Source organism: Condylura cristata, unplaced genomic scaffold (assembly GCF_000260355.1).
Source record: "Condylura cristata isolate star-nosed mole 26May11 unplaced genomic scaffold, ConCri1.0 scaffold00004, whole genome shotgun sequence".
In the NCBI taxonomy this organism is placed as follows: Eukaryota; Metazoa; Chordata; class Mammalia; order Eulipotyphla; family Talpidae; genus Condylura; species Condylura cristata.
In genome coordinates, this window is record NW_004567105.1 from 35,043,365 (window position 1) to 35,068,324 (window position 24,960).

The following is a 24,960-nucleotide window of genomic DNA, read 5'->3' on the forward strand; positions in this document are numbered from 1 at the left end:
AGAAATAAAAGGACTCCAAATTGGAAAAGAAAAGGTGAAACTACCACTATTCACAGCTGACATAATAATATATACAGAAAATCTAAAACAATCTATCAAAAAATCTAGAAATAATAAAGTGGCTAGATACATAAAAGTCAGTTGCATTTCTATATAAAAAAAATGAGAAGTTTTTAAAAAATCTATTCAAAATCATACCACAGAGAATGCAAGTTTAACAAAAAGGGTGAAGGACTTTCATATAAAAGCTGTAAGACTATGTTAAAGAATATAAAAGACACAAAGTAGTGGAAAGATAGCCTATGCTCATGGATTGGAAGAATAAATATCATTAAAATTACCATACTACTTTAAAAATGCACATGTTCAAAACACAATATCCACCAACAACAGGCGAAAGAAAGAAAGAAAGAAAGAAAGAAAGAAAGAAAGAAAGAAAGAAAGAAAGAAAGAAAGAAAGATCCACACTTAACTCCATACACAGGAATTAATTCAAAATTAAAGACTTGGATATATGACCTAAAACCATAAAATACTTAAAATAACACATAGGGGATAGACCACTGGATATCAACCATAAAAATCTATTTGGTGACACATACCAAGAGTAAGGGAAATGACAGCAAAAGTAAACAAATGGAACGCCATCAAACTAAAGAGCTTTGTACCTCAAAAGAAGCTATCTTAAAAACAAAAAGGCAGCCTTCAGATAGGGAGGAAATACTTGCAGATCACACATCTGACAGAGTTAATTTCCAAAATACATCAAATACTTATAATTCAATAAGCAAAAAGAAATAAAGAAAGAAAGAAATAGGTAAAAGGGCTAAACAGACATTTTATGAAGAAGACATTCAGAAAAAATTCCTCAGCACCACGTATTACAAGTAAAATACAAATCAAAACCACAGTATCATCTCATCCCTGTGAGAGTGGTCTATATTAAAAAAAAAAAAAAAAGGAAACAACAAACAATGGCAAGGATGTGGAAAAATAAACACTCATCTGCTATTGGTAAGAATACAATATGGTGCAGGATCTATGGGAACTGGTATGGGGATACTTTAAAATATATAAATGAAAATTCAATATGATTCAGAATAGCATATCTCAGTATTTGTCCAATGAATATGAAAATATTAATATAAAAATACTTATGCACTCATATTCATAGCAGCATTATCCACAACTGTCAAATCTTGGAGCCAATCGAAGTGCCTAATGACAGATGGCTGGATAAAGAAATCATGAAATATATACTCAGTGGACTATTACTCAGCTATTAAAAAAGATGAAACAGTGCCCTTTGGGACAAAATAAATGGATCTTGAGGTGATTATGTTAAGTAAATTAAGTCAGAAAGTAAAAGACACCAGGTGGTTTCACTTATCTGTGGAATATAAATAAGCAAAACATATACTGGTAAAGCTCAGCAAAAACAAATTTTAAACTTAGTGAAAAATACCTTGCTTACCCAAAAGAACAAAGGGGAAGGAGGAGGAAAAACAGAAGGGGATAAGGCATTGTCATGGGAAGATCATGGAGGGCGAGTGAAACATGTGACCATATGGCTGTATAAATATATAAATGACTGACAAATTAATTTTAAGAAGAATAAACAAAATTGCCACCATGGAAAACTCTTTTTACTAAAAAAAAAAAATTTTGAATGAGATGGATCTCTGGGGTCAAACAATACAATACATTATGAAACATATGGTAATGTTTTATTACTGACTTCATTTTAATATTTTAACTGACTTAATTTTGAGAATTTAAATTTGCCTGCTGCTGTTTATAATTTACCATGTAAATTTATTTAAAGCTGCACAGTTTTTAGAAACCTTACTTTATACTTATATCTGTGTATCTTTTGAACATGTTTGTACAATTTCATATGATAAAACAGTGTTATAAGTTACAAAGAGTTGATGTTCTTCTCACCATTTTACAGATTGGAAAAATAACATGGAATGTTGTAAGTAACTGGCTTGTGGTTATGCAGCAAATTCATGTCAGAAGTTTCTAATAACACATTTCTCTTGATACTATGGTTTCTGCATTTTTAACCTGATATTATCTTGTGATGGGTCATTTATTGTGTGAGAACATGTATGTGAATGAAATTCATGCAATTTTCATTGACTCAATGACCATGTTTTAAAATTAATCAGTCACTATTAAGACTGGCTTTGTGGACAGCATTAGAAGTATTTGTTAAAGAGATTTCTCAAACTGCTAAAAATAGAGCTTCCAAATGATACACCAATCCCACTCCTAGGTTTCTACCCAAAGGACACAAATGCATGGATTCGAAAAGACACCTGCACCCCATGTTTATTATAGGGAAGACTTGGAATTAACCCAAAAACAGATGACTGGATTAAAAGATGTGGTACATATATGCAATGGAATACTACTCAGCAATCAAAAACGATAAACTCATGCCTTTTGCAGCAGCATGGATGGAGCTGGAAGGAATCATGCTTAGTGAAATAAACCAGAAAGAAAAAGAAAAATACCAGATGGTTTTGCTCATAGCAGGAGCATAAGGGATCAGGGGAAAGAAAATAAAAAAGAGAAAAGCAAATGTAAGAAAGTAAAAATGAACGTACGAACAACTATAAACCAGAGGCATGCTAGGAGGTGTAAAGGGGAATAAATAGGATCTAACTAGAGTAGAAAGAGCGCATGCGACTATGATGATGGCCACAAGGGTGAACTGATGGCGAGAGGCCCCACAAAGATTACAACTGAGATGAAAAAATGCACAAAATGAAGAATGATGTAAAAAATTTAAATAAGTATTTGTTAAAATTTGTACTTAAACTTTTATAAACTGTTCATTTCAAAGTGTAAAGTTGAATAATAAATATGCTTTAATTTTCCAATCCATGTTTATACAAGCAAGGTAAGTTTTAATCAAGTATAGAAAAAACTTTATTACACATCCCAATTTAGTCTGATTATACATTCTAATTAACTAAGAATAATTTAGGTTATATTTTATGCATGCCAGAGGTGTGGGATGGGGGGAGGTGTTGAGAGAATTCACCAGAGAGGGGGGTGGGGGTGGGGGGAACAGGAGAGATTTGTGGCCCCTTATGCATCATCTCACAAGCCAAGGATCAAACTCCCACTAAAGCGGCTGCGGCCAGCTTGTAGTTCTGCGATTTAACCCATTGTGCCACCAGGAAGGGCCAGGTTAGGTTACTTCTATGTACATTTGTAAAATTATTAAGAACTAGGATTCTGGCCCTCCCTAGTGACGCAGCGGGCTAAAGCACAGCACTAAGAAGCTAAAGCCACTTCCGCATGAGTTCCATCCCGGCCTGCCCCGAGGTGATCCGCATGGCGTGGCAGACCTCTCCTGACCTGCCCACAGCTCCCCTCAGCAGTGCACTTCGTCGATCTGCCTGTTCTGCTCTCCGCTCTGTGTGTGGTGAATCCTCTCACCATCCCTACACCTCTGGTTTGTACCCCAGTTCTGTATCCATAAATAAAATCTTTAAAAAAAAAAAATTCTGACTTAGAAAATACAAGATTGCTTTTCCCCACTTTTCTCCTCCTGAAACACATACATAGAAACACACTCATGCTCACACATTTTATGTGCAAGGATTTCTTTCTGTCTGTATATAATTTAAATAGGAAAATACAGTCAGCATCCTTGCATTTTGTTAAATCATGCGTTGTTATCATTTCCTGTTTTCTCAAAATTGTTTCTTCTAAGACTACAGTTTCATGATCTTTTTCCGGTGTTTTTCATGAATGAGATATTGATAATGTCTTTTGTTTCCTCTCTTGGCCAATGGCTCCAGGAAGTGCCATAAAAAGAAAGCTAGAAGTTAAGTTCATATTAACTGTCCTCAGTAGAATTCTACAGTGACTGGAATGGTTTGAATAAATATCATATGCGCAGATTTCAAAAGATTTGAGGAGACAGGATTTGAAGAAAGAATAAGATTGGAAAACTATTCCTCCACTCCCGTTTTTACATCCACTCTGTCCCTCCTCTTATATACATAATATTGTATCAAAAGGAGGAAAAGTTTATGTTGAAAAGCTCTTTTATTGGTAAATGGTCTAGTACACATGGAATAGCATAGTTGAGTAAATTGTGTGTGACACTGAATTGGAATTTCTTCAGTGAAAGGGTTCATGTTCTTAAAGACCTGAAAAACTGCCTAAATTTTCTGGTAGCTAGAATAAAACTGCAGAGAGGATTATGTGAAATGTAGCATGTGTGAATTGTTTTTGGAGCAGAGTTCCATTTGAAATGTAGCAACACAGCTGGACAGTGACTCATTGCACTAATATCGACTGTTAACAGAGAGACTCTAATAAAGCCTGCACTCTCTCACATTATAAGGAGTTTAAGTTGTTTTGTTAGTATGATTATGTTCCCAAAACGTGGTAGGGGCATTGCATTTAACTTTGATTAACTGCCACATGCAAAGCATTTTTCTGCCTTTACCCCTTACACCTGTTTGATTTCCTCCGTTTGTATAGGTAAAGAATCTGACAGCACATGAAGGATGATATTCAACTGGCTCTACCAGCTGCTTTTAGCCAGTGTCTTGTCTTGATTATTTGGTGAAAATGAAAACACAGAGAAATTTCCAGATAGAAAAAACATTTAAGACAGTTCATGTCAGATGACCTCAACCTTCTCAGAAATGAAGGGTAACATGAAGAAAAGAAAAAGTAGTCAAAATCCTTGACAAAAAGTACTGAAGAATCAGTAACTGAAAATAAAATGATCTTCCAGAAGGTTTCCATAACTAGAATTCTGGCCATAAATTTAGCTTCTAGACTGCATCTCAGAAGCTGCATCTCAGAAGCTGAATGGCTTGATGGCTTCCTGAATATCAGCTATTTTCCTGTCAGGATTCCAAGAACTTCTACGAAGACAATAGCCAACTTGCAGTTGAATCGTCTTTGATGATTTGTCATGAAAGATGTATTTGCTTTTGGTTCAGACTTCCCTAGATTGAATGGGTGCTCAATTTCCCACTTTACTATTATGACAAAGATTTTTTTCAAGGAATTGAGAGGGGTGTGTGTGTGTGTGTGTGTGTTCCATTCATGCTAGCAAAAATAACCAAACTACTGGGAACCAAACAAAATATCAAAACTTTATTTTTCAATAATTCATTAACTTCCTTATTTTCTAAAAAGTTTGTTCCTATTTTAAATCCATTTATTTACTGGCATGTATCTTGAGGAACTTACATTCTCTCAGTTTCTTCATGTCAAGTGTGTTGTGAACATTGAAAGGTAATATAAACAAAGCACACAAAACTGTGCATGGCATATGGTAGATGCTGTATATGTAAGTATTAGTTCTTGTTTTAATATTGTCACCATCATTATCATTAGTTAATCTGTATAAAATGAGTAATTAATTCAGTGCAGGCCTGAGAAGTGAACATATAAGAATAAAAACTATCCCATGTGATTCTTAAAAGCCTAAAGCAAAATTACCAGGTACCAGTTCTACATGGATAATGTTGAATTTCAGGAGCTAAAGAGGAATAAATTCCCACTGAGACTGCTACACCCTTCTCTTTTAACTTCCAGAAATCTACCTTGCGCAGTTATTGCTTACTTCCCATTGTTATCATGCTAGTGCTTATTCAAAATTTCTCCACAATGTAGGCAACAAAGTTCAAGCATGCATCTAATTCACAAAAAAATCAGTTATTAACTTCAGGTAAGAAGATATATATGTGTGTATACATGTGTATATATATGTATGTATATATATGTATACACACACACACACATGAAACTAAAGTATGACCTTGTCATTGCAGAGTTTATGAACTAATTGGGCAGAGAGTTTTGTAGTTTTCTGAATATGTGCCCAAGTACAAAGTGCAGCAATGGAGGTGCATACAGTTGTCATGTAACAGAAGTAAGGGACACCAAAGTTCACATTGGAAGGTTCAAATAGGGCTTACAGGAAGAAAAAATGCCAAAGCTGGAAAGATTCCAGTAGTTCTCTGACATCCAAGGGCTTCCTTAAATGGTCCCCTTCATCTTCCAACTCTATTTCCTATTACTCCCAACATCCCACACCCCCATTTCCTTGAAAAATTCACTTTTGATACTATCTCTAAATCCCTCTTCTGACATGGGATTCTCTGTCAGACACCCTCTGTCTGGGAAAAACTAAGCCTATAGCTATCTCTATGGTTGGTTAAGAAGGTGTGATCTCATCTGTTGCATGAAACTTGTCCTACTTTGATGCTGACATATACCTGCCTATTACACATAAAAACATTTCAACAAGACATATTCAGATACATGCAAACATTATTTTTCCATATTTTGTGTTTTTCTTATCATTCCAAAACAACTTCAAATACCTCAAGGGAAAAACTAGTTCGTAAATTTATTTGTTTTATACCAGGAAAAGCATAATCCAAAGCAAAAATATTAGCATTAAAAATGCTTTCTGAATTAAATTATCTCATCAGTGCCTTCTCTGGCTTATCTGGTGTGTAATAAAGACATTTTATGAAATTCAAATAACCAGAGGACAGAACAATCTTATTTCTGTCAGTTAATTTACTAACTGAAACTCAGTAATACTATAAGAGAAATAGACTACATTGGTAAAATTTGTGAATGTGAAGAAAACATGAAACATGGAATAAATTACACACTTGGTTTATAAGCAGCCTGTGAATAAGGTTCTTGTACTTAGAAAGCAGTAAGAAAGTAGTATATTGTTGAGGGGGATGTATTTAAGATACAGTACAAGTTTGAAAATAAAATGAATATAATTGAATGGCCTATTTTGTAAGAAGGTATAACTAGTCAATATGAGGATTATATACACATATGACACACACAGACAGAATGTGAATAAGATAACAAAAATAGTATTTATTGTAAAACAGTTTTTCATACTGCTAATGTTAGGAATTTTCAAATTAATCACATTACTATTTCTTATTGTAACCATGCAAACCTGGGCGATGTCACGTTTGTGGTCCTCACCCATGTGCTTACAATTGCAAGACACGAATCAACAAAGTACACAAGTAACAGGGTTTATTTACCAAGCAGAAATTGGGAGAGATTAAAAAGGGAAAGAGTATCTTAGGTCACAAATGGCCCTCTGTTCTACTCCAGATAGTGTCCATAGTGTCCACAGTGTTCATGAAAGATGGCATTGCCCCTTCAATGCAAGCCTAGAGAAGGCACACCAACAAGGGGTGGGCAGGGCTTCAGTTCATACTGCCAGCTGGAGGGGTGCTAATGAAGCTGGACCACAAGCAGCCCTCTCATCTGGAGGCAAGAGAAGCATAAGATGGTTCTAGAGGTGACCAGGGCACAAGCCAACAGCACAAATCCAGCAGCTGCATTAAAGTGGTTGCAAATAGCTCTTAGAGATGGTGCGGGCATAAGCCAGCAGTACACGTCAGGAGACAGCAATCAGTTGATGGAGGCAGCAATGGTCATGCCAAAGGCAGGAATCGCCATCAACAATCCAAAGCAAGGAGTCAGAGATCAGAAGTTAGGGTCTTCCCAGGCAAGAGTGCACAAATCCATCTGCTGCCCAGCTTTCACGGCTTTCAAGGTCCTTTCACTCCTCCCTCCCCTTGCTCCCAACATCCGTAGTTTCCAACTCCAACTGGTGCATTTTCAAAAGTGACATGGACTTCAAAAGCAGACTGGCTCCAGCACAGGTTCAAAACTGATCGACACATTTTCAAAACTGATCTGCGCACTGTTTCACACTAGATGTGGCAGTGGGCATTGGCAGGGCTCACACAGCAGAGCCAAGAACTCTCCACTGTAGCCCATTGCTGAAGGGACCCTCGGAGGAGCCCGCACACTCTGCTGCACCGCCTAGCCAGAAGCAGTGGAGCTCTCTTTCTTTATCTTTTCGCCTTCCCACTGTTATTTCTCATATTGTTTCTCCACCTCATTTGTGTTGCCTTATTTTCCTCCCTCTTTCCCACCTAACAAACAAAACTCCCCATGCTTTCTCATATGCATACACACGCCTTGACGACTTCCTACACTTTGTATTCAGAGCATGAAATCAGCTCTCTCAAGTGGTTATCTGATAACGATGCCATTAACTCACAAGAATAGTGAGAGATTTGTAAACATTTTTCTTTAAAATTTTGGGGAAATAAAACATACAGACTGTGTCCATCATCAATTTATTGCTTCTTACCTCTAAATCCATCTTCCTTGCCTCTCTGCTAATGTAGAGCTGGGCCCTTTTTAATGTAGTTCCTCCAGTTTGGCTAGATGTTACACTGTGGCAGTAGAAAGCATAGGACAAAAACAGGAGGAAAGGTTTTCTCTTCCTGGCATAAGTGAGTTTGCTCAACAGGCCCTTGCAGAGCTTTCTCTAGCAACTGCTCCTACAATGCATTTAGCTGCTCTACTCCAGGTCCCTGAAACCTGTGTGGCTTCTCTGACACCCACTTCCTTCAGGGTACACAGCTTCTCCAGCACCTGACTCCTCCCACAGACAGGTTCTGGTGACAGGCTCCTGCAACCCAAGCAGCTTCTCCAGCTCTGACAATATGAACATGTCCTCCAGTACCAGCTGGTGCCTTCAGTGCACAGGAACCAGCAGCCACACTCCCCTCAGGTGTTTTTGTAGTGGAGTGCCTTGGGTGAGACACCTCCAATAAGCAGCTTTTCCCAGGACCCCAAAGGGGGCTTTCCAACAAGTTCCAGAGAATGGATTTCCACAATCATGGCACCGCAGTGACTTGTCTGCTGTTTAGTGAGCGACAGCCATACCTTGTTCTATAAGATCTATACTCAGTCCCAGGAAAAGGAAGGTAGGGGAAGGGGAGTTTGTCGATGGCTCTGTCTCAGTCCTTTCATTTGCCACTTATGCATTACTGTTTTGTTCTTTTTATTGAGGTAACCTTAGTATAGCTTTCAGATGTACAGTTTCTCACTTCGGCAGCTCAACACATTTCCTCAAATCCACCGCCAACCAATCAGATCCCTCTACCTATCTGCTCCCTACTTTTCCCCTCTGGTAACTATTATTCTGTCATCAGTGTCAAAAACATTTGTTTCTACTATGTTTGTTTGTTTTGTTTCTTTACATTCCACAAATGAGTGAAACTGTACAAGGTTTGTCCTTCTCCTTCTTACTTATTTCCCTTAACACACATAATGGATCCTCAAGATCCAACCTTCTTTGAGTAAATACCTAAAAGTGGGGTTACTGAGTCATACGGTTGTTCTATTTTTATTTTTTTTTTAGGCACCTCCATACTGTTTTCCATAGTAGCTGCACCAATTTACATTCCCATCAATAGTACATCAAGGTTCCTCCTTCTCCATATCCTTGCCAAACTTGCTACTTAATGACTTTTTGATAATAGTCATTCTAACTGTATGAAGTGAAATCTCATTGTAGTTTTGATTTGCATTTCCCTAATGATAAACAATGTAAGACATCTTTTTATATGTGTCTGTTGGTCACCTGTATATCTTCTTTGTGAAATGCTAATTTAGACCCTCTGCCTATTTTTTAAGCATGTTGGTTTTCCTATTGTTGCTGAGTTGTATGAGTTATTTAAATATTTAGGATATTAGCCCATTATCTGATATATGGTTTGCAAATATCTTTTCCCATTCAGTATGCTGCCTTTTCATTTTATTTTGCTGTGTGTAAGGTTTTTAGTTGTAATGTCTTTCTATGAGTTGATAAACTTGTTTCACTTGCTGTTAGAGACAAATCCACAAAGACATCACTAAAACCATTATCAAACAGTTTATCACCTGCTTTATTCTATGCATTTTATGGTCTCAGATCTCACATTCAAGATTTTAATACATTTTAATTGATTTTAATAATACATTTAGATTTAGTAATCCATTTAAAATTGATAGGGTGTAAGTAGAGATCCAGTTTCATTCTTTTGCATGTGGCTGTCACACTTTCCCAGCAACTTTTATCAAGAAACTCTTCTTTTTTTATTGTATGCCCTTAGCTCTTTGTCATAAATCAGTTGCCCATATATGTGTGAACATATATGCTTTTTATACTGGGTTCTTGATTCTATTCCATTAATCTATATGCCTAGTTTTTTTATATCATACTATTTTGATTACTATATCTATGCAGTATAATTAGAAGTTAAGGAGCATGATACCTCTATTTTAGTTCTTTTTTTCTCAAGATTGTTTTGGATATTTTAGATATTTTGCAGTTCCACATAAATCTTAGAGGAGTTTTTTGTTCTATTTCTGTGAATAAGGATTGAACTGAATCTGTATATTGCTTTAAGTTAAATGACCAGGTTGACAATGTTGATTCTTCTGATACATAAATATGGTATATCTTTCCATTTCCTTGTGTCACTTTTAATTTCTTTCAATAATGTCCAAGCTCTACATTTTTTCAATGAAATTTATTAGGGAAAATTCCTAAGTAGTGCATTATTTTTGCTGTAATCATAAATGGTATTATTTCCATCACTTCTCTTTCTGCTGGTTCATTGTTTGAGTATAGAAACACAACAGATTTTTGCATATTTCTTTTTTAGCCTGCAAATTTACTGCATTTGTTTATTATTTCTAACAGTTTTTTGGTGCAATACTTGGGGCTTCCTATGTGCCATCTACATATAATGACAGCTTTACTTCTTTCTTTTCATCCTGAATACTTTTTGTTTCTTCTTGTTGCCTAATTGCTCTGACCAGGACTTCTAGTACTAAGTTAAATAATTAATATGTCTGCATTCTTTAAAATTTCTATTTACTTCTTACTAGCTACTCCCTTGTCACCAAAATCATTGGTGACAGTTAATAATTCTTTATATTACTTTCCTGTTCCTGTTACTGTGTGGTTTTATATCAGATTGGGTACTAACATACATACCTCCTTGTATATTTCAAATTAACAGTTAAAATGTCTTAAATCAATGTAATAATTGCAAATAATGGTCTTTTGGTATTTTATATATGGATTATATGCTCACATATATTTTTACCAAAACCTTAGGGCTACATATTTAGATCAATAAATGAATGGAGATGCTTCCATAAATTTTAATTTGCAAAGCCACTCCTCAGTACCATACCTCTCCAACAAGTCAAATTTATTCATTATGCCAAAAATACTTTCATTTTTTTTAGATCTGTTTAAACATGTTGATGTGTAATCTCATAGTGACCATCACAGTGGTAGATATTAAAATGGACAGACAAGCAACAGGTGGGAAAATAGATAAGCAGACAGTAGACAGGCAGACTGAGTCTTACCCCAGTGGAGTATTATTTCTTTTTTTTTTTTTTTTTCAGTTCTCTATTTTTCAGTGTTTTCTTGGCCTGGCTTTTATGAGTCTGTCCTTCAGAAGTAATACATTCCTGAGCTGTCATTTTGTTTAATGCCTTAGAAATAGTATCCTGCAGCAATAAATCATAGTAAAATTTGGGAAGGGAGAAAGGTCTGATGCCTTTTGTGAAGTGAAAGAAGGGCAATTAAGATAGAGGAAATAAGATGGAAAAAGTGGCCAACTATAGAATCTTTAACACATCAATTTTAGAAAGTAAACATATAACTGGAGAACCATAAAATTAATTTCCTCAAAATGGCCAATGCCCTGTGGCACCTGGAGAGTCTTTGTGGACACCCAGGATATAAGTTCTTCAGTAAGACTTAGCACCAGACCACTGAACTATGTGTTCTACAATGATGGCTACAGCAGGGATTATTTTTTCCCCTGAAATTAACAAGAAACCAAGTAAAGAAAGGCAAACAATTGAAAAAGAGAAGCTTCCCTTACAAGAACGCTAAAAGTATGAGAGGTAATGTTACAATCAAATGTAAAACTTCCCAACCCCCACAAATACCTATATCTGGATAACAGTCATGCTATTATTAACAAATATTAGTATTTGTACTTAAAATCTCACATGGGTTAAATCCTTCATTTACAGTGGTTCTGTTTCTTATTTAAAACAAGTTTTCCTTAGATTCATTACTTCACTGAATCATATGATAGGGAAAGAGATGGAGAATCTTAAAAAACAAAGGGGATGTGGCCAATTTTTACCATTTTTTATATTAACAAGTTTAACATGGTTCAGCTCTATCTTAAAGTGTTATATCAACTATTACGACACAAGCTAAAGGTGTTGAAATAAAAAGATGTTTTTCTGAGAGGAAATGGGTGACAATTTGAAGGACTGGTTTTTAACATGAAGAATCAATATGTAAGAATTCAGAACAGACCTTAAGCAATGCTAATGTTTAACAAGGTTTATGCAAGTTAAGAAAAGTTTTAAACTTTTTAAAAATTTTTTTCAAGGAAACTACTATTTCCTGTTATTTCTGGAAAATCTGTAAATGGTCCTATTTTAAAAGGGAAACATTTATGGAAAGATATTAAAGTATATTTTACATGCTACAAGTATCACATTCTTTTTTATTCATTTCCCTAGGATATTTGTAATTCTATTTTAAGTAAATTATATATATTCACAATTAAGTTTTGACTTTTTATTCCCCCAAATTAGCAACCTCACGAGAAATACTGGTTCAAGGTTTCTAGTTTTTTTTTTCTCCACCCAGATCAGCTTTTGGTAAAGATTTTCTTACTTGAATAAGATACATAATTTCCAGGATACATTGTCTAAATTAACTATTTTCTTGAAAAAGTCTAAGTACTATCATTTTATAGTAAGCTACTGGTTAGGATCTTTAAAAATAAAGATTTTGGGATCAACTTTTAAAAAATTAGGTAATTTGCTCACAAATTTATGACAACTGTGATACTTTCCAAGCTATTCTCAATATAGATATTGCCCTTCATTGCAAAAGTACTAGTAATCTACTTACATATACTATTCAATCTGAGGATATACATGAATAACTTTAATTATGGCCTAGTAAATAAATAAATTTATGACATTTGCTTGATATAAAAACCAATACATACAATTCTATATTCATCAAAATCTTTTTCATAACTGTTAAGTTCCCTGGCTACTGTGATGAACAAGTTAATGCTGGTATTTTTAAAGATTCAAGTAATGAAAAATCAAGCAGTCTATCAAGCTGGTAATTTACCATGAAAGTCAGTAATGACTTCTTTTGTAGGGCTGGAAATGAAAATAACAGTAATAAAAAAATTTAGTAATGGTGAGATGCTACTATGAACAAGCAAGAACTAGTCCGTTGCCATCTGTGATAGTCCCATATCCACAGGTTTTTTAAACACTTACTTGAACAATGGAGTGTCACAAACAACACATTTGTATATGCCAGGATCTTTGTGATGTGTATATTCTCCTTCAAAGGCACTGATAGACAATAAACAAAAGAATGAATTAACCTTAGCATTTTTTTTATAGAACATACTTGGTTAAAATATATTTCTTTAATAAATATTTTAAGGGGTTTTGGTCCTAAAATGAGAACAGACCAAACATATGGAAATCTGAACATTACTGATATATTTCAAATCTATATAATAAAATGTGCATATAACTACTCCAAACTAGTGCATGTTAAATTAAAAAAATCAGACCATCTAGTTATGTAATGTTTAGAGAAAAAAATTCCTATTTAAAAAAATGTAGTTCAGATTTACAAAAAAGCATTATTACATAAGACTTCTGCTACTCTACAGTATCCAAGAGTGTATACCAGAAAATTCAAAATGGTCCAGGACTTCAAGTGGAAGGAGTCTTATTTTTTGGTTTGAAAAGGAATATTGCAGCTTTAAGGGAATATTTTTCTAAGTTAACAATCTTAAAGGCTAGGAGGTCATTCAGCTAATACAAATCAGCTGTGCTAGCCCAACAAAAAGTCTATGTGCTCTGCAGCTTGTTTTTATTATCCTTTCACCCTCTTTATGAGGTCCAATTTTTTTATAAACAGAATTTTTAAGAATGACCTAATCTCTAGTTGTTTGTGTGCATTAAATCATTTGGCTAGTCATGTACACAACAGTATGGGTCAGAGTCTTCCTGGGCTGAGACTGAAGCCCACCACTAACTCATTGTGTGGTGAGGGTGGACTTTGTCAGAAATTCAACATTTGGTAAATTGAGTAAACAGTATATACGATGACAGGAAGAGAGTGTTGCCTATTAACAAGGACCCCATGTGTGGTAAAGAACTCTTTCAGTTCATGAATGAAAACAAGAAATTACATCATTAATAAATTTGGATCAGAGGTAAGTTACGGCCTACTGCCAAGCTTCTTGATATAAATTAGACAACAAAATGGTTGGACCTTGGCAAGTTACCTTTGAGCTGGAATCAGCTGAGAGAGATTTTATTCACTAAAAACAGTCTTGGAAGTGAACAAACTCTTTTTTTTTTTTCCCCAGAATTTAGGGCGAACTTCCAAGGACCAAAGCCATGTGAGGGCAGTTATTGAAAATTTTTGACATTCCAACCACAAATGAGCCAATAAATACTTTCTCCACATGTGCTTCAAAAAGAAATTGGAGTGGGGTAGAAAGGAACTAAATTATGCTACCTTCTTTTGCAGCCAAAACGTTTATACTTACAATGGCCACCTTCAAAATTTCAGCATCCTGGCACAGCGCCATGCCCCTCATGGTTTTGCTTACTGTGATGTCTTCCCAAAAAATGTACCTAAATCGCTATTACTTCCACACATTTTGTAGTAAACTAAAAACAGGCCTTAACAAAAGCCTTGTGACTTTACATAAGATAGAGTGTTCATTAAGTCAGGGGAAGATTAAATAAAATGTAGTCTTAACCTAAACATTACCATTTTCAAGGATACTACTTTGCAGATTTTAGCAAATCGTGTGTAGAATTCTTTCAATTAAATGTCATGGAAGAGGGCCCAAAGGGGTGGAATGGAAGGTGATGAAGAAAATTCTTGCTTAATGACTTTTCTTAGAATTTACCTTACCTTTCTGTCCCTTTTTCCTGAGTGACATGGTACTGCAGGGGTGTTAGCCGCTTCCTCAGCTCCTGCTGGGAAAAGACCACCTTACAGTTCTTTTTATCCCTACATGACCCTGGAAAGAGAGGATATGGGAGAAGAAGGCTTTTTAGCTTGAATCCTAAATAATTGCTTTGGCTGGCTGCCACAGCACAGCTTCTGCAGTCACTTGTCAATGGCTAGATCGGTCCCTAATGTCATAGACAAACTTACCTGAATTGCAGGACTCAGGATTCAAGTGACTCCACTGAAGCACTGAAATGTGCTGCAGCCAAAGCTTCATGCCATGTAATTATAAAATACGCATCATCCTGTCTGTCACTTAACACCTTCAAACTCTTTTTTGCAAAGGAATAAAGAAAAACACAACTCTAGTCACAAGTATTTACACTGTATGTATAAGATGATGGGCACATCATGTGAAACAATAAATCTCCATTCAACAATTCTTCAACTGAGTAGAATAGCTTAAAATATCCATCATTCCATTTCTATTCTGTATAATTTAAATACCATCTGCTTTATTTAATTTTGAAACCTAAAGATGCGTTTTTCCACAACTAGGAATTCCTGTTCTCTGTGATTCTCTGTGTTCACTGGATTCTGCAGAGTCCTTAAAAACAAATATTCCTTTAAAGATGGTTGCTTACCATGTTAAACAAGCAGCAAAAATACGTTTAATGGACTCCAGGAGAAGGCATTTACACTAATGCAGATTCAAGAAATCCAAAGAAAGGGTGAGAAAAATAGGGGGGTAAAGAAAAAGAGAAGAGGAAAAGAAAAATGTGATTTTATTTAGACACTCTGTTTCTTTTTATAAAGTATTCCTAGGAAGGTTTCACTGATTAAGTGTATGTGAATGGTAAAATAATTTTAATGTGATTCTAATAACAATGGCAGCTTTTATTTCAACCTATACAGACTGTAGGGAAGTGTTCAGACAACACCTGTTTATATGTAGTATTTTATTTTATCTGCGCAAATGATTGAAAAGAAATGTAATTCTCACACAGGGCAACCTTATTTACTACAGTGAAAGTGTTTTTCTCTACCACCTATCTCAGTAGGAAAGGACTGAAGACAGCCCATATGCAATAATTTCTTCCCTTATTTTAAAGTTACTAAAAGATTGTTTAGTTTCTTGAATAATAAACTCAACTGCTTTTAAAAAGTAAAGACATAGATGCAAGAGTAAAAAGACTTAATTGTTAAGGTACCTAATGTATACCTTATGTAAGTTCACTAAAACTAGAGTAGGAAAAAAATTAATCACTGATCCTGATTATGGGATTGAAGGATCTCAGCTTCCAGAATATAGGCCACCAAGACAGACTGGTTAATTCTGTGGGAAAAATATGGAGGTGGGAAAAGGGCTAACCAGAGTCAAACAGAAAGGTGTACCTTGGAGCATGACTCCAATGGGTTCTCCAGGAGCACCTCCTCTGACTTTCCACAGAGCACGTTGCCCTGTGCTGGCCGGGAAAGAGCCACAGAAACAGCTGGCATAGCACTGAAAGGCTGTTCATCTCTCATCCCACTGGGCCCCATATTTTACCGGGATTTATCCAAATATCTATTACTTACATTTTTAATATTTTCCAAGGGGGAGATAGAAATGTTCCCTGAGAAATGTCTGTCCTGTCAGAACAAGCCTCTCTACAACTTAACTGCAAAACTGCCCTTTTTAAAACAACCAGCTAACTCTGATGGGCAAGTTCCCACCCAACTGACTGTAGACTTCTTACATGTACCTTTTGTTTTTATTTCTTTATTTGTTGGAAAGGTTATATCTCTGTTGATTTTGTCCAAGAAATCTATCAATCATCAATTTAACACAGCAAAATATCTTGGTTAAACTTATTCCTTCCAATGGGCTGGGTAATTAAAATCTCTACAATTAGAATTAAATAATTCTATACAAAATATTTTTGTTCATGTATGTTCATTCATACAAAAAGACCAATTGTGTTCCCAAAGTTGAGAAAACTAAGCTACCCATCTGTATGTCATTTAGTACAAGAGAAGCAACTGCAGGTTTAAATTACATGGTATTGGATTGCAATTTCCTAACATTGGATGCTTTTCTGCTTTTTTACCTTGAGTCATTTACTAAGGAGTGTTCATAAAAAGTAGCTTAAAGCACAGATGCTTGAAAATCGTTTAGGCAAAGATGTTTCTCTCTTTTTCATTCTCCCTCTCTCAAAAATCCCTTTTCTGAAGAAAAAGAATAAAACTGTTGGTCAGTATTGACGAACCATGTCAAGTATTTGTACAAGAAAAAAAAGGTAAAATTGAAAACATCTGATTGAAGTAAATAATACAAACATAAAAGCCTTACTGGTGAATGAAGGGTATTGTAGAGACTTTATTTCATAGATTAGAAATTACTTTTGATCTAAACATTCTTAAAAACAGATTGTTTTCCACTATGAGCCATCTCGTTAACTGTGCTACAGAGCCCTCGTTCCAATGGCAAGCTCTGAAAGAGTGCTGCTGTACTCTTTTGTTACTCTCCCTCTTACTTGGGAGGGGGATAAAGATTTCATTCCAACTTTCTTTGTTTGTCTTTCAAGAACCACTAAAGCAGTATTCACACAAATTTTGTAGGAATGTGCCCTATGTCACAGCCTACAAATTATTTGGTTTTGGTGCACTTAAAGGTCATCTTCCAAATTAGCAAAATTTTCCTACATCCTGGCTTTTCAACCTTAAATATAAATATTGTTTCCTAACTGTAAGTGAGGTTTGTTCTTTAAGAAACGCTAGTGCTTATTTAAAGATGTCAAACTTAGTACATTTTGATTCTTTGGTCATACTAAGTTCTCGAAATAATTAGGCTTTTAAAGTATATCTAACAACAAAAGGAAATATATGTAGACTAGAAAACGATTGTGATTTCATATAAAGGAACTCAATAAGAAGTTAGTCATATTTCAATAAAATTTTAGCCAGATAATTTAATAATAATATACTTTGTCATAGATAAAAAAGGCTTCATTTCTCTGATTTTCTTTCCCCTTATCAGATTCACTTTTCTAAAATCATTTGGTGCCACTGTTAATTTTCAAGAAATGATTTCAGTTTGAAATTCTAGAATAATTCATTGGATGGTTTCTCTTTACTATCTTCACTTAGGTACTGTAATTTTCTTATTACACAGGGTAATTTAACATTAGTATTATATGACATCTGTTCAATGACCTCAAAATTGGCTTAGAAGTATGCAGAGAAAGCTTTTCCCTGTCTTTAAATGTTTAATAGAATACTTAGAAGGCACAAATGAGTGTGTATGTACACACATGCCACAAAATATATTTGAGAAGATAATATTGCTACTTTGGTATCTATTTATAACACCATTCCCCACAGAGTAACTGGTATACAGCTACACTTTGAATCCAACCTAAGGGTATATATCCAAAGATTTTTATATGGAGGTTTATTCCATGCTATTGCCTCAAAGTCATTATTATCTTGAAATTTCAGTGGCAACAGGGTACTTAGAAGGTATACATGAGTGTATGTAGAAATAAATTTATAGCAAGAGTTCATATTCTGGCTCTGGCTACATCCTACACATGTCAAATCAGTCAAATCAGTCTCTCTGGTTATGTAACACAACCCTCACAAGTCTGCTATAAAGATCACAGCAATTAGTATTCAGAAAACCCATCTAAATAAACGCAATATCATATATTCATACTGATTACAGTGAATTCTGAAGTTAAAACTGTACTTAAATGTAGCAGCCCTGGTATTTCAGTGTGCTGCAATTTTTTTTTAAGATTTATTTTTGCATACAGAACTGGGGTACAGGCCAGAGGTGTGGGGGCAGTGAGGATTCACCAGAAACAGTGGGGAGCATAATAGGTAGGTGGAACTACACTGCTGAGGGGAACAGCAGGAGGTGGCTCCCCTCTGGAACCAGAGATCAAACTCACACTGAAACAGCTGCAGCCAGCTTGTAGTGCTGTGTCCTAACCCATTGCGCCACCGAGAAGGGCCGTGCTGCAATACTTTATTGATAGTTTTTTTGTAATTTCCTCCGAACTGTATTATTCTTACAAATTATCTTTGACAATGATTAAGAGAAAAATTGAAAGAACAAATTGTAATGCCTAATATGTGCCAGGCAGATTGCTAAGCACTTTCAAATAACTACATTTTTTTAAAGATTTATTTATTTATTCATACAGAACTGGGGTATACAGGCCAGAGATGTGGAGGGTGAGAGGATTCACCAGAGACAGAGTGGACAGCAAAACAGGCAGACCAAGGAAGTACACTGCTAGGGGAGCAGCGGGCGGGTCAGGAGAGGTCTGCGGCGCCATGTGGATCTCCTCCAGGGCAGGCAGGGATCGAACTCATGCTGAAGTAACTTAAGCTTCTTAGTGCTGCGCCACCAGGGAAGGACCTCAAATAACTACATTTTATCCTCTCAATAATCTTAGGGCAAAGATATGATGCCCATTTTACAGATCCAGAAACTGAGGCTCAAGATTATAACTTACTAAAGACAAATAACAAGTAGATATAATGACTCAAACCCCAGGCTTTCTGACTACAAAGTCTATGGCCACTATAGCTTCTCTGCAAGGGAAAAATTATGGTACAGCTTTCTCCTTTCTTCTTAAATTATACAATAACTTTCACTATCACTTGAAAGATAATAAAGGAGAAAAGCAAAAAACACCAAAGTACATTCATAAAGTAAATACATTTTTCTGTTAGCCAATGTCTGTTTTCTCTGTGTTCATTCCTTCAGTCTAGGGTCAGTGACAAGGTTCAAACAGGACCCTCACAAAGTCTATAAAACGTTGAAAGGCTTTTTAACTTCCTGTTAAGAAGTAAATCAGATCTGTTACCTAAATCTGAGAGTACTTTTAAGTCATAAATCTTGTATTTCAGTGTGAAAAAAATCAAAACAAATCTAAAGGTCCCACAACTTTTAGTTCTAGGATCAGAAAAAAAAAAAACGATTAATTATTTTCCCAAGATAATAAATGAGAAATAATAAGGCTACTTTGTTTAGTTTAGTTTACTAGGTTAAAACAGGAAGGTTCATGTAGAACTATCTTGTTCCTATATTTTAAAATGGTATACTTTAATTTTTACTAAAAATTTTAATTTTCAATGTGGTTGTCTGTCATATCGAAAAGTTGAACACACTTTTATTCCAGATATAGTAGTCTTTAGAATTTCTAAAAGTGGGCATTTTGAAAAACAAATCTATTTCATTAAACAATGGAATGTGAAATATAAAGCAGGAATGACTTTTGTGTGTGTGTGTGTGTGTGTGTGTGTGTGTCTGTGTATGTGTTTTTTCCATTCTAAAAATTAATAAAGGCTAAGGGGAAAAAATGCAAAAGCAAAGGGAAGAAAAGTTCCATGCCTATAGAAGCAAACAAAATTCTGATTTTTCTCTCAAAGTAGACTTATACAGAAAAGACACTCCTGAGGTTAACATACATTCTAATATGCCATGACACTTTTGCTTCAGTCCTCTGGTTTCCATGAAACTAGGACTTCCAGGTTTACTTTTTTTCTTACTACTTTTTTAAGCCATCAAAATTGTTGACTATTTACAGTGTGCCATGCACTGCGCTAAGAAAAATGTATTCATTCATTCATTCAATAATTATTTAGTGAGTACCTCCTACATACTGTTATTACCTTACTTTGGATGTGCAAATGAGCCCTCATTCCACCAAAAGCAGGAGAAGACAAATGAAAATGAGTAAGTTATACATCCCTCAAGAAAGTGATAAGTCTAAAGGAAGGAAGAAAGAATGGAGACTTGAGCAGGGCAACGCAGGTTGGGGACATTAAGAAGTAAGGACTGTGATTTAAGATGAGAGGTCATGATGGTCTCAATGAGAAAATGACATCCAAAGTGCTGAAATTAGCTATGCTGATTACTACAGAAGGAGTTCTCTGAACACACAGAGGAAATGGCCAATGTAAGAGATGAATACCCTAAGAGTTCATCTTCCAGGGTAGTGTCAGAAACAGGTAACAGCAATGTAAGTGCTAAATTCTGAAAATGGAGTAGATGAGCAACAATTTAAACATGCAAAGTATATACTTTTAAAACTAAGAAATGTATGTATCTCAACAGAGACATTGTCTGGAAGTACCGTCTTACTTTCAAAAAATCTCAGTGAATATCCTTTTAGCAAAGTTCCCTATTCACAGCAGCTCTCAGAGTATTTGTCTGGCTGAACTTTGAACACAGAATTAGAGAGCAGGCTCTGCTAATTTACTCTCTTCTTAATTTCATCTCTTTCAGATTACAGAGCATCATTCCCAACCTGGAGTCATGTGAGAGAGGATATGCAATAGATAATTTGGTAATGAATTTTTGATAGGCCTAGAATTTTGGTCAGCAAAAATCCTCTTAACAAACACTTTTATCCTTCTGAAATACTTCAATAATTCTCCCCCTTCAAAGTAATCTTGTGATGGCAGAAATATTCATAATTAAAGAAAGTAAAAAATGAGTAACTCAGTTCCATTTCCATGTTTTTCAAAACATTCTTAATGATTACATTGAGGCCTGATTTAATTTTACCTGTCCTTCCTTCAAGTCCCAAATAAAAGTCCAAATCTTAATAGTCAAATGCCATCAGGCAATTGTTGCTTTTTAAGGTGAAAATTTTTTTCTTTTTTCTACCTAAAAAAAAAATCCTATCTTTATTTGTCAAAGTAATCACATTTCATGCCTTCTGGCTGTTTCTCTATTACTTCACAGAATGCACTTCTACAGATTAGTTTCAGTTATAATCTACTGATATATTCACAGAGTTCTAATTAACATCAATGAACATTATAAACCGGCCAAGTCAACATACCATTTTAAATTTCTTGAATTAAACAAGACCATATGTTTTTTAGTAGTGCATAGTTGAATGATAAAATTGATCTTCTGGTTTCCAAGAAAATATTTTCAAGTACTCTTTCCTTACAAGTCTACATATTCTTGTAAATTTATCCAACTCTGATCACTCCTTTCATCTGTGTACCCTTAGGATTAGTGTGTTTTCTTCACAAGGCACTATTTACAAAACTAATATGTAGTTAGTCTTCACGTCTTCAGTAGTTTCTGCCTTTTTCCCCGAAATTGTAAATTCTGATGATATAAACGGTTGAGCTTATTATTAATTCATACTTTCTACAACTACTTATTATTAACAGTGAATCAACAATAATAAGCACTGGAAAGTTAAAAATGAGTAAGTCAAGGCTCCTCCCCTACAAGTTTTATGGTAAAAGTATGTGCAAAAATTTTGCATAGAGAGGTTAACAATTCTTTAACGTTGATATTCGTAAGCATGGCCAACCTAAACTAACTAGCTCCAGTTATGTTAAGGATATGGAAAACTCATCTAATTTGTAGAAACAGTGCCTCATAGTCAGAAGGCCAGAGAAGACTCAAATAGGAAGGACATTCCATGTAGACTAATTGAGAAGTATAATGTGATTAAATGTGTATGATGTCAAGGTGGTAAGAATTCTATCCTGAAGTAAGTAATTCCATCTTTCATGCAAGTAGTATCAGCTAATTCAGTAAAGCAAAATCAGTCAAGATAAAAGATAAAATGTAGGTTGAAGTATAGAAGAGGAGAAGCTGGGGAGCTGAGAAATCAAAGTTTTAAAATTAAAGGGGAGGGCCCTCCCTGGTGGCGCAGCGGGTTAAAGCACTGCACTGAGAATCTAAAGCCACTTCAGCATGAGTTCGATTCCCGCCTGCCACGGAGGTGACCACATGGTGTGGCAGACCTCTCCTGACCCACCCGCTGCTCCCCTCAGCAGTGTACCTCCTCGATCTGCCTGCTCTGCTCCCCACTCTGTCTCTGGTGAAGCCTCTCACCGCCCCTGAGCCTCTGGCCTGTACCCCAGCTCTGGATGCACAAATAAATAAATCTTAAAAAAAAAAAAAAAAGGATAAGCAAACTCATTTTAAAAAAATAAATAAATAAATAAATAAATAAAATTAAAGGGGAAATGTGCAAAAGTTTTTTTTTTCTCTAAGTCAATGGGAACAAATTTATTTCTTAAGGCATCTGAAGTCTATTAATAAGGTTTAAAATTCCAGATTTAATAGTAACTTTTCTATGAGGCTGCTTGATTTTCTTGAGACAATAGTGAGGTTTACTACTATATTGACCCTGACAGAGCAATCTGTCAGAATCTAAAGGATTCTGTAAGACAGAAACCACACTTTCATTTCTTTTACTTTGTGTTATAAAATTCCAGTTATTGAGAATTTGTATGTAGTAGTTGTTTTGTTAATATTCTTTAATTCTAAAGGAGCTAAAATGTACTTAATCAACTCTTCAAAATGTAACGCAGATACCAAGGCAATGATTTTCACATTAATATTTTATACATGTGTTGATGCAAAATGCACTTTCTTGCTTTCAGAACATATGTGTAAAAGAGAATTTTTAAAGTACTGCCATCATCAAGTGACAACAGTGGAAGAGAAAGTCACTTAGCTTCAATTCTATCTGATTGCATGTGAAATGTCTGACAAAGTTGGAGTTCCCTGTTTTTAATTTTTTTTTTCCAGTATGGGTCTTCACTAGAACATCATAGCCCATACAAAAAAATAATTTAAAACAGACAGGCTCATTTCCATTCTACATCTCACATGTAATCAAAAAGACTTGCAAAAAATAGCTTTCTTCCATCTCCCCTCGCCTCCATGGGAGCACAAGGGAGATGAGAGGCATCACCCACCAAAAGGAGGAAAAGAGTCCCTTAGACTAACAGACAGAATTTTATTTAAATGTAACATTAAGTGCACTTCATTAAACAAAAACAAAATTTATACTAAGACCTCAGCTTTATGAATTTCTAAAATTACATTACCATCCACATCAAATTTAAGATCTAAACTAATTAAGCACAATGGGCAGAAAACAACTCTGCAATTGCCACTCAATGGAAGCTAAACCCAAGTCTACACATTCCAGAAAAATCTAAGATACTATGCTTGATCTTAGCCAAAGGGTCAAGAAGCAATAAATCCGAGACTCCAGTATATCACTCAGATTAAAGAAAATGTATAGGTGTGTCCTGCATTATTCAACATCTCCTCCAGGGGCAGTATACAAATAATATTTGGTCATTTTTGCATCACTTAAACCTAGCAACGTGCCTGGGCGAGGGTAAGTATTAAAGAGATATATAAATGATATATAAATATGTATATCTATATATCACTCACATTTAAATACCTCTTCAACTCTAAACTTTAATCATTATTAAAATTTTCCTCTAATTTGAAGAGTGAATGAAACATGTGCACATATGGAAGAGTAAAAACGTAACCCTAAAGTTATTTAGACATGTAAACAGCTATCTAATTAATAAAAAAAAAATTCCTTGTAAAAGCTGCTTTATAAATGATGCCTTTTGCTATGTGTCTTATATTTTAGTTTAAAAGCTACAACAATATTTACTTAATAGATCAGTAAAATTTAAAAATAGATGTATGCATTTTTTAAGATTTATTATTACTCTGAATCCTTTATTACATCTCTAGAGTTCCACAATCAAACACCTTATTATAACTAGCATTCCACTAACCCTCAGGACTTGAGCTTACCAAATTAAGCACTCCCCAAAATGTATGCTATACAGCAATGACACTGAGAAAAATAAAAAATAACCAACATGTTGCTCCTTTTAAAAGATGAGGTATCAAACCATCATCAGATCAGATTTGGAAAATCTAGGTTGTGTGGGTTTCTTAATTAAATTTTTCAAGGCCCTCCCTGGTGGCACAACAGGTTGAAGTGCAGCACTACAAAGCTAGCTGCCACTTTCAGCACCAAGTTCAATGCCCCACCAGGGGGGTGACCCACATGTAATGGCAGACCTCCCCTTACCCTCCCACTGCTCCCCTCAGCAGTGTACTTTGTCAGTCTGCCTGTTCCACTCCCCACTCTGTCTCTGGTGAATCCTCTCACTGCACCTCTGGCTTGTACTCCAGTTCTGTATGCATAAATAAATCTTTTTTT

At 35.2% G+C, this 24,960-nt stretch overlaps 1 protein-coding gene across 1 annotated transcript in view; it reads right to left on the minus strand.

Moving 5' to 3' along the window:
* MSRB3 (methionine sulfoxide reductase B3) overlaps positions 1 to 24,960 on the minus strand; it is a 117,294-nt gene that overhangs the window by 80,683 nt on the left and 11,651 nt on the right. The window contains exons 2-3 of the mRNA XM_012720571.1: positions 14,900 to 15,008; positions 13,231 to 13,308 (exon numbers count right to left, since the gene is read on the minus strand). Coding sequence (XP_012576025.1) covers positions 13,231 to 13,308; positions 14,900 to 15,008 — 187 coding nt within the window. The remainder of the gene's footprint in view (positions 1 to 13,230; positions 13,309 to 14,899; positions 15,009 to 24,960) is intronic.